The sequence below is a fragment of the Artemia sp. Qi Xiang Cuo genome, chromosome 14 (assembly GCF_049724085.1).
Source record: "Artemia sp. Qi Xiang Cuo chromosome 14, ASM4972408v1, whole genome shotgun sequence".
NCBI lineage: Eukaryota > Metazoa > Arthropoda > Branchiopoda > Anostraca > Artemiidae > Artemia > Artemia sp. Qi Xiang Cuo.
The window spans coordinates 38,844,067-38,855,508 of record NC_142807.1 but is presented as its reverse complement, the minus strand read 5'-3'; the positions used below and the strand labels follow the sequence as shown (position 1 = coordinate 38,855,508).

Below are 11,442 nucleotides of genomic sequence, written 5' to 3'. Positions count from 1 at the left end.
CTCATTGGGTGTGTTCCGTATAATTAACAAGTGCCTCTTTATTTTTAAGAAGCAATAAGACCGATACTTATCGAAATTTGTGAAGAGTGGGACACATTTTTTCCATGGAATTATAAAAAAGTCATTTTCAAAATTGTTGCTGGTGTCATTTCGGGACAAGGGACAAAGCAAGGATTTTATTCCATTCTCTGTATAAAGATACAAAAAGGCGTTTCTCATAATTTCAAGGGTAATTTTCGCTTGAGAAAAAACGAAGCATCAATCTAAAGGTAGTTTTCCACATCTATAGGGTAATTTTACCCCCTTCCTATAGGTGTGCCTGTCTAGAAAATGGTCAAGAAACAAAACAAATATCAATTACAATGAAAAAGAATATTAAAATTCTAGTGACTTCTAGTGAATTCTGGTCAATAATCTAGTGATTTAGGTGCTGGTTTAGTAATTTTTTTTCAAGAATCTAGTGATTATTTTCTCACTTGGCGGCAACCCTGTTCGTTAGATCCTAGTTACTAGTTAGTTCATTTTGTAAAAGAAGCTAACTATATAATGACAGATTTTAAGGAGGTAAACATTTTAGTACAAGCAAACCAATTACGATTCTTCTTGTTTTTCTGCTGTAAAGAAATGCTTTACCCTTAGAGGCAAAAATTTCTGATGAACCTTGCTTAAAGTGTGGGTAGGCTAGGTTCAGGCCTCAGAAGAGAGATCTCAGAAGAGAGGTAGAAACTAAGCTATGACAGAAGAATGTTGTATACTCCAGTAGGCAATGTAAGATTCAGGTCACAGGGAAAGAAGTAGCTCCACAGAAGGACACATGTTAGTAAAATAAAAGTAACATTCTAAATTAGTGGCCCCACAGAAGGAAGCATGTCCATCTGTAATATCCCCTTTCTCAGAAGAAAAATGGGTCAATATCTACGAAATCATATTCTTGAGTTAGGAATAAAGTGAATACACCATTCAATGCCTTTTTTTATGCTGATTACGAATATAACAAGCATTTCTATCCGAAATGAATTTCAGCCCCCCCCCTATATAGGCTATACCCAACCTAACCTAACCCGGAATGGGCCTATATAGGGTGGGGGGGGATGAAACTCATGGCCTATAGAAATTCTAATTATGTTTTTAATAAGCATAAAAAAAGGCATCGAATGGTGTATTCACTTTTGTCCTAACTCAATAATATGATTTCGTAGATATTGACCAAAAAATGCTATGAAATTCTATGAAGTAACTGTTAAATATTTACTTATATTATTCCTAAAAGTTTAATGCTTGTTATCATGGGCATAGGCAGCATATTGTCTAGGGGGGCAGTCAATAGTGTGATGGAGTTTTATAAACTGCTTTTTCAGCCATATCTAATGTACATTTGAAGGTCGAGTGGGGGGGGGTAGCTGCCCCCCTCCCTATGCCCATGGTTGGTGGGCCTATAAGCCTAGAATTATGGCTAATGAGTAGGAAAAATATTAAGAAAACAATTCTTAGGCCTACTTCATAATATGCTGAAAAAATTTTAATTTTTTGTTTAACTCCCTTATAAGATTGCTAAGAAATAGACATAAATTTAGAACCAGAATTCCATCCTAAACAAAATATAATATTCATTAACATCAGAAATGAACTTTACCCCTTCCCCCTCCTCTTATGTATAAAAAATATACCCAGTAGGGTATAGATGTATGAGTAGTCCACAATATAAGGAGACATGTTAAAAAAAACAATTCTTACTTCATAATGTGCACAATCCTAAGCCTTGTTTTCAGGCACCGGGTTAAAACACGGATTACTATCAAGTTCTACATCAAGTGTTTTTAGGGTTGCAGGTGCAACAGGAATCCGCTTCTAAGAATTTTCAGCTGCCAGGTCCTTACTGTGTTTGAACCTGGGTTCCTTGAATCTAGAACCCGTAGAAATACCAGGTTCAAACCCAAGTTCTGTGTTTATTGGCTGTAAATTCAAAAATGGCTAACCACCCTGAATTCACAGCCCATGAAGTTTGCTCATTGGGATCCCAAACAGTTAATTTTGAATTGAAAATACAAGTATTTTGCAGTAGGCATGAATACATGGCTAATTGTAGAAAAAGCCAAGACAGATAGTCTGAGTAATTGAGAGGGAAATTCTATTCCTCAGCATCAAGCGTTTTCAGCTGTGAAGTTTCAACCCCATATTTTCCTCGAGAACCTGCTTTGTGAAAACGTTTGATGCACTAGACAAGAACAACATGTGTTCAAATTCTTACTTCATAATGTGCACAATCCTAAGCCTTGTTTTCAGGCACCGGGTTAAAACACGGATTACTATCAAGTTCTACATTAAGCGTTTTTAGGGTTGCAGGTGCAACAGGAATCCGCTTCTAAGAATTTTCAGCTGCAGGGTCCTTACTGTGTTTGAACCTGGGTTCCTTGAATCTGGAACCCATAGAAATACCAGGTTCAAACCCAAGTTCTGCATTTATTGGCTGTAAATTCAAAAATGGCTAACCACCCTGAATTCACAGCCCATGAAGTTTGGTCATTGGGATCCCAAACAGTTGGTTTTGAATTGAAAATCAAGTATTTTGCAGTAGGCATCAAGACATGGCCAATTGTAGAAAAAGCCAAGACAGATAGTCCGAGTAATTGAGAGGGAAATTATATTCCTCAGCATCAAGCGTTTTCATCTGTGAAGTTTTAACCCTGCATTTTCCCTTAGAACCTGCTTTGTGAAAATGCTTGATGCACTAGATGAGAACAACCTGTGTTCAAACCCACTGAGCCTGAAAACAAGGCTCTAGTTAATATAAGGAGACATGATAAAAAAATAATTCTTCCTTCATAATGTGCACAATAATTCTAGTTAACATATTTTGCAGCAGGAGAACCTTTATCTTCACTTTTTCCAGTTTTTTTAAGAAATTCATGAATTTCTTGACCTATAAATTAACAGAGGATATACCCCCACCCTCATAATGTGCAAATATATACCAAGAATTGCATTCTGAGTCTAAATACAACCTTTATTTGCATTACAAATAAACATTACCTCCCCCCCCCCCTATTGAGTTATTGAGCAGAAAATGTTAAGAAAACAGTTCTTACTTCCTAATATGCTGAAAAATTGTAATTTTTTTGTTTAACTCCCTTATAAGATTGTTAAGAAATAGACATAAATTTAGAACCAGAATGTCATCCTAAAACAAAATATAACATCAGAAATGAGCTTTACCCCTCCCCCTCCTCTTATTTATCAAAAATATACCCAGTAGGCCCACCCTCCTAATGTGCAAATATATACCCAGAATTGCATTATGAATCTAAATATAACCTTCATTTGTATTACAAATAAACATTACCCCCCCCCCTCCTAAATTTGTCCAAATCAGGGTATATATTTGCACATCATGGGTATGGGGTGTAAAGTTCATTTGTGATCCAAATGAAGGTTATATTTAGATTTGGAATGCAATTCTGGGTATATATTTGCACATTGGGGGGGGGGGGTATGTACTCTGTTAATATATAGGTCCTAAAAAATTCATGAATGTCTTAGAAAAAATGGAAAAACAAGGAAATAAGTGAAGATAAAGGTTCTCCTGCAGCAAAATAAACTAACTAGGATTATTGTGCATATTATGAAGTAAGAATTGTTTCCTTATTGAGTTAATCAGAAAATTTACCAAAAATTTATTGTTAACACAATCTGAAGGGGCTTCTGCTATACTTTAACCCCCCCCCCCCCTCCCTACTGTGGAAATATATAACCCAAATCATATGTTTTCAGTGTGTATTTCTGTTACTTAATTTTGTTAGTATTGATTTGGCCCCCCACATCAGATAGGAATGTTGATATAGCATGGCAATATTTCAAAGAACTGTTGATTTACTAAGGAAGGAAACACTCCCTGGTTAGTCATAGGCAGTGCAATTGTGCTTCCTAAGTAAAGAACAATGTTGGCACAATGTATTATTATTTTTTTCCTTTAAGACCAGGGCACTTTGTATCAAAGGAGTTGTTTTAGAAACTTGGAAAAGGGCTCATTTGATTAGAAATTATAGTGGCTTGTGCCCTATCTAATAGTCAAAAGTGATTGGAAGGCAACTAACATCCCTTTCACACCCACCATTTCCCTAAACACATCCAATCAAAATTTTGAGACAACAATTTTGTTCAGCATAGTTGATTTCCAGATAGAAATTATGTTTTTGAGGAGGACACTCCCCCACAGCCCTCAGGGCAAGGGTTGTAAGTTATGCCCTTGGGGCATATAAGCTGTTTATAGAAAGTATTGTCGTAGAAACTTCAAAAAAGGATTCATTTGATTGGAAATTCCAATGGCTAGTGCCCTTTTTAATAGTCAAAAGTGATTGGAGGGCAACTAACCCTCCTCTCATGCCAACCTTTTCCCCAAACACATCCGATCAAGATTTTGAGATAGCCATTTTGTTCAATTTAATTGAAAGTTCTGGAAATAAGGTCTTTGATTATGACAACTCCCCCCCCCCCCCCCACAGCCCTCAGGGCAAGGGTTTTAAGTTATGCCCTGGGGCCCTATAAGGTCTTTATAGAAAGCACTGTCATAGAAACTTGAAAAGGGGCTCATTTGATTGCAAATTGAAATGGCTAGTGCCCTTTTTAAGAGTCAAAAGTGATTGGAAGGCAACTAACAACCCTTCCATGCCCACTATTTATCCAAACACATCCAATCAAAATTTTGAGATAGCCATTTTGTTCAAAGTAGTTGAAAGGCCTGGAAATTATATCTTTGAGGATGACAACCCCCTCACAGCCCTTGGGGCAAGGGTTGTAAGTTATGCCCTGGGGTTATATAAGGTTTTTTATAGAGAGTGATGTTGTAGAAACTTCAAAAAGGGCTCGTTTGATTAGAAATTAGAAGGGCTTGTGCCCTTTTTAATAGTCAATAAAAATTATTGACTATTAAAATACCGTAAATAATGTCTTTGTCGACAATGAACCCCTCACAGCTCTTAGGGCAAAGGTTGTAAGTTATGCTCTGGGGCATGTAAGTGTTTCATTGAAAGTGTTGTTGTAGAAACTTCAAAAGAGCTCATTCAATTGAATATTAAAATGGTTTGTGCCCTTTTCAATAGTCGGAAGCGATTGGAGGGCAACTAACCCCTCTCTCACGCCCACCATTTCCCCAAACACATCCAATAAAATCTTGAGATAGGGTGAACCTGGACAGTGGGTAATTCTGGACACCCCCCTTTATCTTGCTAACCCCTCGTTAGATTTGTTTTGAAAAAATTTAAGAGGTAGTGCCAAGACTAGTTTATGACTCACCATATCCGATTGACAACAGCCAGGACGTGGGGGAGACAGTCAGTCTTGAACCAGAGTTGGTCAGAGAAACTTCAATGAAAAAGTACGTATGGTGTCAGTTTTTTTTTGCATTTGCTAGTGAACCGTGTAACTTACGGGTTTTGTTGTTTTACCATTCAAAAGGGTTTTAATTAGGGCATTAGTGTAATTTTTTGCAGATTTTTATCTCTAACGGTTTAGCAGTAGGGTGGGTGCCCGGAATTACACATTTTCTGACCCCAAACAGGGTAATTCCAGACAGATGGTGAGGCCATAATTCCGGACACAAAGGGGTATTTAGGAAAATATGATGCAATCAATTCCTTTTCATTGAATTTTGACCTCTGCCTCCTGGAACTGTGTTCTATCAGAGATTCTCAAGTTTCTAGCAATGTAGCATGAGTTTACTGAACTATTTTCAGGAAAAATAGTTTTTTCAGGGCTGATTATCTGCAGTTTTCATTAGTTTTGGTTTCTTTCAGTGCAAACAACTTTTCTTTTTATACCTTTTTACTTACCCTTGCTTTAACTTTCAGATGCCAAGGACACAGTACAGCCCAGAAGATCTGGACAAGGCATTGGCAGAGGTGAAAATGGGTTTCCTGACAATCAGACTCACAGAAGTGAAGTATGGGATTCCAAAGTCAACGATTTTGGACCATTTGACTGCAACATCGTCGAAAGTGGGAGCAGGTAGACCTAAACAACTGGATTTAGATGAAGAAGTGACACTCGCAAAGTGCATCAAAACCATGGACAAGTGGGGTGCTGAGCTATCCCAAACTGATATAGTTGCTCTTGTTGGCAAATATGTGAAGGTGAACAATATGAAAACTACTTTCAAAGATGGTGTTCCTGGTTGGGACTGGTGGAAATACTTCAAACAACAACACAACCTTAGTCTCAAGAAGCCTGAAACCAAAGAGAATTCAAGATACAAAGCCGAAAATCCGTTCTTGATCTATTGATTTTTTTTATCTTCTCTCAGAGATGTTGAATGAACTTGAACTCCTTGATAAGCCCCACTTGGTGTACAACCTGGACGAGACGAGCTTCTGTACTGATCCTTTGAGAACCAAAGTTGTGGGAAAGAAGAACTCCCAATTTTCTGCCAAACTGCTAAAACAGGGAGAGAAAACACAACAGTTCTCAGTTGCATCAATACTGCAGGGGCAATTCTTCCCCCGATCATATTCAAAGGCAAATCTGTGTGGTCCACTTGGACATCTGATGTCGCTTTGCCTGACACTTCATATGCTGCCACAGAAAGGGGTTGGATGACGGCTGACGTGTTCTACAACTGGTTCAAAGGCCAGTGCATTCCTAGCATTGGGCAAGAACGTTCAGTTCCGCTTCTTGTTGACGGTCATGGCTCTCATTTGTCGCTGCAAGTTGTGCAGCTTGCAATGAACAAAAACATCACGATTCTGAAGCTGCCACCCCATATGACACACATGCTTCAAGCTTTAGACATTGGCGTTTTCAAGGCTTTCAAAACCAAGTATGACCAAAGGCTAACCAAATGGGCAAGGAAAAATGTTGGAGAGAAGCTACAGAAAGCAGATTTTGTCAGGATGATAAGGGAAATTTGGGAACAAGCAGATCCAGTTCTAATCCAGAAAGCATTTACATCAACTGGAGTTTACGATCCTAGCATACCAGAGAGAGCCAACCGTGCGAAAATCAACAGAGAGCAGTTTGACCCGCAGAAACTCAGGGCTTACAATGCCTTTCTTAAAGAAAAGAAAAGAGAACAAGCAAAGAAACCAGCAGAGAAGTCAACAGCCGATAGGATTAGTGTTAGAGTCCAGAGAGAAAGTGACAATCTGACTATCAACATCAACATTTCTTCCCCTGAGAAGAAACCACCAACTCCAATGAAGAAGGCCTTTGAAGAGCTCCTGTTAGAGAGTGTAAGAAGAGAACCAAGAAGTGAACCAGGACAGAGGAAAAAGATCACTCAGAAAGCTGCTGAAGTGATGACTTCTAAGGTGTATTTAGAGCAACTTGAGAAGCAGAAGGAGGAAAAGGAAAGGGCAGACAGGGAAAAGGGTGTAGGAAAGAAAACCAAAGCAAAAGAAACCGGTGATACCCAGACCTCTAGTGGCAAAAGCAAAAAGATGAAGCTCTCACGAGATGCGAACTCCCCAGTTCCCTTTTCTGACACCAAAAGCGAGTCCAAGATGCCATACGCTGACACCAATGATGACATTTCTCTTGAAGAGACGTGTGTTCTTGATGACCTCAATCAGCCTGGCCCTAGCAAGATAAAGATCGAAAACGAAGCTTGACCATTATTATGCTGTGTATTATGACAATTTACCTTATTTTGGCAGAATTGTTGACTTTGTTGATGAAGGGGTCGTTAGGATTAAGTTTCTAAAGCTCGACTCAGCAGCGACGTACGAGTTTAGCTGGCCTAAGAACGATGACATCACAGACGAGAAGAGTTTATCTTGGGAGGGCCCCTCACTCTGAAGGGCACTGGACCCTTCACTATAAGCGAACATCGCGAAATGGTGAAACGCCACAAGGAAAGGAAGAAAAGCTATGGAAAAAACAATGATCACCAAGTTCCTCTGTGTTATACTTTTAAACTTGCTTTTATCAGTATTTGAAGTCGTCTTTTTTATTATGTTTACCTTATTATTTTACCTTATTTTTAATATACGAATTTCAAGGAAGATAGCAGATGGACTCTGTAGTTACAGGAGATGAAGGCCCAGGCTTTCAGGTCCTCCAGTCCTTCAGAAGACTATTTAAATGCTGGCTTGTGGTGGTATAATCACTTTATTATAAAATTATTGTGAGAATCCATGGTTTTACACATTGGAAAAACCAGATTTGATTTTCAGAAAAACAAAATCACGACTGCAAAGCTGAATAGCTAGTTCGGAAGGTACGTGCATGAAATTTGGAAGAAATATAGATTCTGGGGTGCTTATATCACCAACCAAAGCTAAGATTTTTTACTCCTTCAGGTACAAAGATATTGACCTCGTCCGGGATTACCCATTTTTTTGGTGGCTAAATCCGGACACCGTGGGAAAATTTCAAATGAGGTCACCAACCCCCTTTATAGTTCAAATTTCGGAATTTTCTAGTTCTTGTATGAAAGCTAACAGTCTAAACTTCCATACGAATCCGATTTTTCAGCGAGATTTTAAGTCTGCTGGCAGGAGGAATCCAAAAAAAAGGTCAAAGTGTCTGGAAATACCCTGGTTCACCCTAGCAATTTTCGTCAATGTAGTTCAAATCAAAATTTGAAATAGCCGTTTTGTTTAATGTAGTTGAAAGTTCTGGAAATTAGGTCTTAGAGGATGATAACCCCCTCACAGCCCTCAAGGCAAGGATTGTAATATATGCCCTTGGGGCATATAAGGTGTTTATAGAAAGCGTTGTTGTATTCTAAACACATCCAATCAAAATTTTAAGATAGCCATATTGTGCAAAGTATTTGAAAGGTCTGGAAATTATATCTTTGAGGATGACAATCCCCCCACAGCTCTCAGGGTAAGGGTTGTAAGTTATGCCCTTGGGGCATATATGGTTTTTTATTGAAAGCTTTGTTGTAGAAACTTCAAAAAGAGCTCATTCGATTGGAAATTAGAAGGGCTTGTGCCCTTTTTAATAGCTGAGAGAAATTATTGACTATTAAAATACCGGAAACTATGTCTTTGAAGATGACAACCCCCTCACAGCCCTCAGGGTAAGGGTTGTAAGTTATGCCCTGGGGCATATAAGGTTTTTATAGAAAGCGTTCTTGCAGAAACTTCAAAAAGGACTCATTCAATTGGAAATTGAAAGGACTAGTCCCCTTTTTCATAGTCAGAAGTGATTGGAGGGCAACTAACCCTCCTCTTACGCCCACCATTTCCCCAAACACATCCAATCAAAATTTTGAGATAGCAATTTTCTTCAACGTAGTTCAAATCAAAATTTTGAGACAGCCGTTTTGTTTAACGTAGTTGAAAGTTCTGGAAATTAGGTCTTTGAGGATGACAACCCCCCCACAGCCCTCAGGGCAAGGGTTGTAATTTATGCCCTTGGGGCATATAAGGTGTTTATTGAGAACGTTGCTGTAGAAACTCAAAAAGGGCTCATTCGGTTGGAAATTGAAAGGGCTAGTGCCCTTTTTAATAGTCGTAAGTGATTGGAAGGCTTGACATTTTTATAGTAAAGATTGATGTGGGTACAATAATTTTTTTTTTTTTAAGACCAGGGCACTTAGTATTGAAATTGTGGTAGGAACTTCGATTTTAATAGTCGAAAGTGATTAGAGGGCAACTAATCCCCCTCCCACGTCCACCCTCCCATTTGCCCAGTATGTTTAAAAACTAAATGTTGCCTTTAGATTAAATGACTGAAGGTATTATGTTCAAACTTTTGGGGCTACTTCTGCTCTTAAAATTCAACCAAATCAAAATAGCATAAGTGTATCCTAGCTGTTAAAGAAATTAAACAGATTTTTTTGCAAATGGTATCAAGTTTTCAATTTCAGGTCAACTAGAGGAGGTATGAAACTAAATTAAACACTACTATTTGTGCCCAGATTTTTAAAAGGGTGTATGTTGTTAAAAATTGCTGAAAATTTTTCTCCAGCATACAAATAGCAGGCCAAACTATAAAGTCTTAAAAAGCACGACTTAACATGAGTAGGGCTCAAGACCCCTATGCCTTCCCAAGGCAAGAGCATAATTTGCACTTTACTGAAAAAATACAAATGAATGTGCATTGTCAGTTTAATATACATATAATGATATTTAGTAATCAAAAAGTTTGTATTATTTGATTTATTAAAGATATAAAAGTAAAAACATTTATATTTTTTCAGTAAAGTGCAAGTTATGTTCTGGCCTTGGGAAGGCATAGGAGTTTTGATCCCTACTCATGCTAATTTCTGCTTGTTTAGAGTTTGACTTGGTTATTCATTGTAATTTCTTTTTGTTTTGGGTTTCATTTATCTATGGCTGCTGATTTATGGTAGTTTCACGCTTGGTAGATTATTTGATTTTATTTTTGCTCATTTTTGTTTAATGGAGTTCTTTACTTTTCTTTGAAAAACTCATTTTGTGGCAAAAGTTTTTTTTTAATTAATCTTATAACAGTACCAAAGACTTTACTGTAAATCCCCCCAAGACTCAGAATAGCAAGAAAGAAAGAGAATTAGGCTAAATACAAGACAACTCAAACAGAAAAGGATTTCACCAATTATAAACTAGTAAGAAATTGGGTGACAACTTTGGTAAGATCACTGAGTATTTAGAGAAACTAGAAAATAATAGCAAAGACAATCCAAAAGCCATCTGGAGATAAGTGTCCTCCAGCAAACAAGCCAGACACATGATACCAGAGACTACCTTACCAACTGGTATAATATAACACTCCCTACTGAAACAGCAAATGCACTTGACCAATCTTTTGTAACAAAGTTTTGTGAAGACCCCCATGGGCAACTTCTAAACCTACCACCTAAGCATGTCACTACCCCCATGCCCAAGATGACATTCACTTCTGAAGAGGTCCAAAAACAATTATCTATAATTGATATAATTAAAACAAGAGGTCCTGATGGTAGCCATCCAAGACTCCGGAAAGAAATGGCAAACCAGATATTAGCCAACTTCTTTAAATACCATTAAAGTCCCCAAAGATTGGAGATCTGCTAATGTGCTTCCTGTATCCAAAAAAGGAAAGCATAAAGATGTAAAAAACTACAGACTTATCAGTCTGACCTCTGTCCCCTCTAAAATTATGGAAAGCATGATAAATGATGCCATCATAAATCACCTGACAGCCAACAACCTTTTGTCCAACTGTCAGCATGGCTTTAGAAAAGGTAGGTCAATAGATATAAACCTGCTTGATGCCTATGATGACATTACTAAGCTCATTGATATCTAGTTGATCTTTTTCTACTTGATCAGGCTAAGGCATTTGAGAAGGTTCCTCATTGTAGACTGAAGCTAAAACTGCTATAATAACTCAACCCCCAGAACATAAAAAAGGATTATAAAAACATAAAAACAAAAACTACAGGATTATCACCTTATCACTGTTATATTTGATATCTCACTATGATTGGTACTCTTTTTCTTTTTTTTCTTTTCTATTACAAAAAAGATGTAATTTACT

At 37.8% G+C, this 11,442-nt stretch overlaps 1 protein-coding gene across 1 annotated transcript in view; it reads left to right on the top strand.

Moving 5' to 3' along the window:
- Positions 1-480: 480 nt before the first annotated feature.
- The window catches only part of Aldh-III (Aldehyde dehydrogenase type III), a 110,586-nt gene continuing 99,624 nt past the window's right edge, over positions 481-11,442 (top strand). The window contains exon 1 of the mRNA XM_089100610.1: positions 481-564. Coding sequence (XP_088956736.1) covers positions 547-564 — 18 coding nt within the window. The 5' untranslated portion in view covers positions 481-546. The remainder of the gene's footprint in view (positions 565-11,442) is intronic.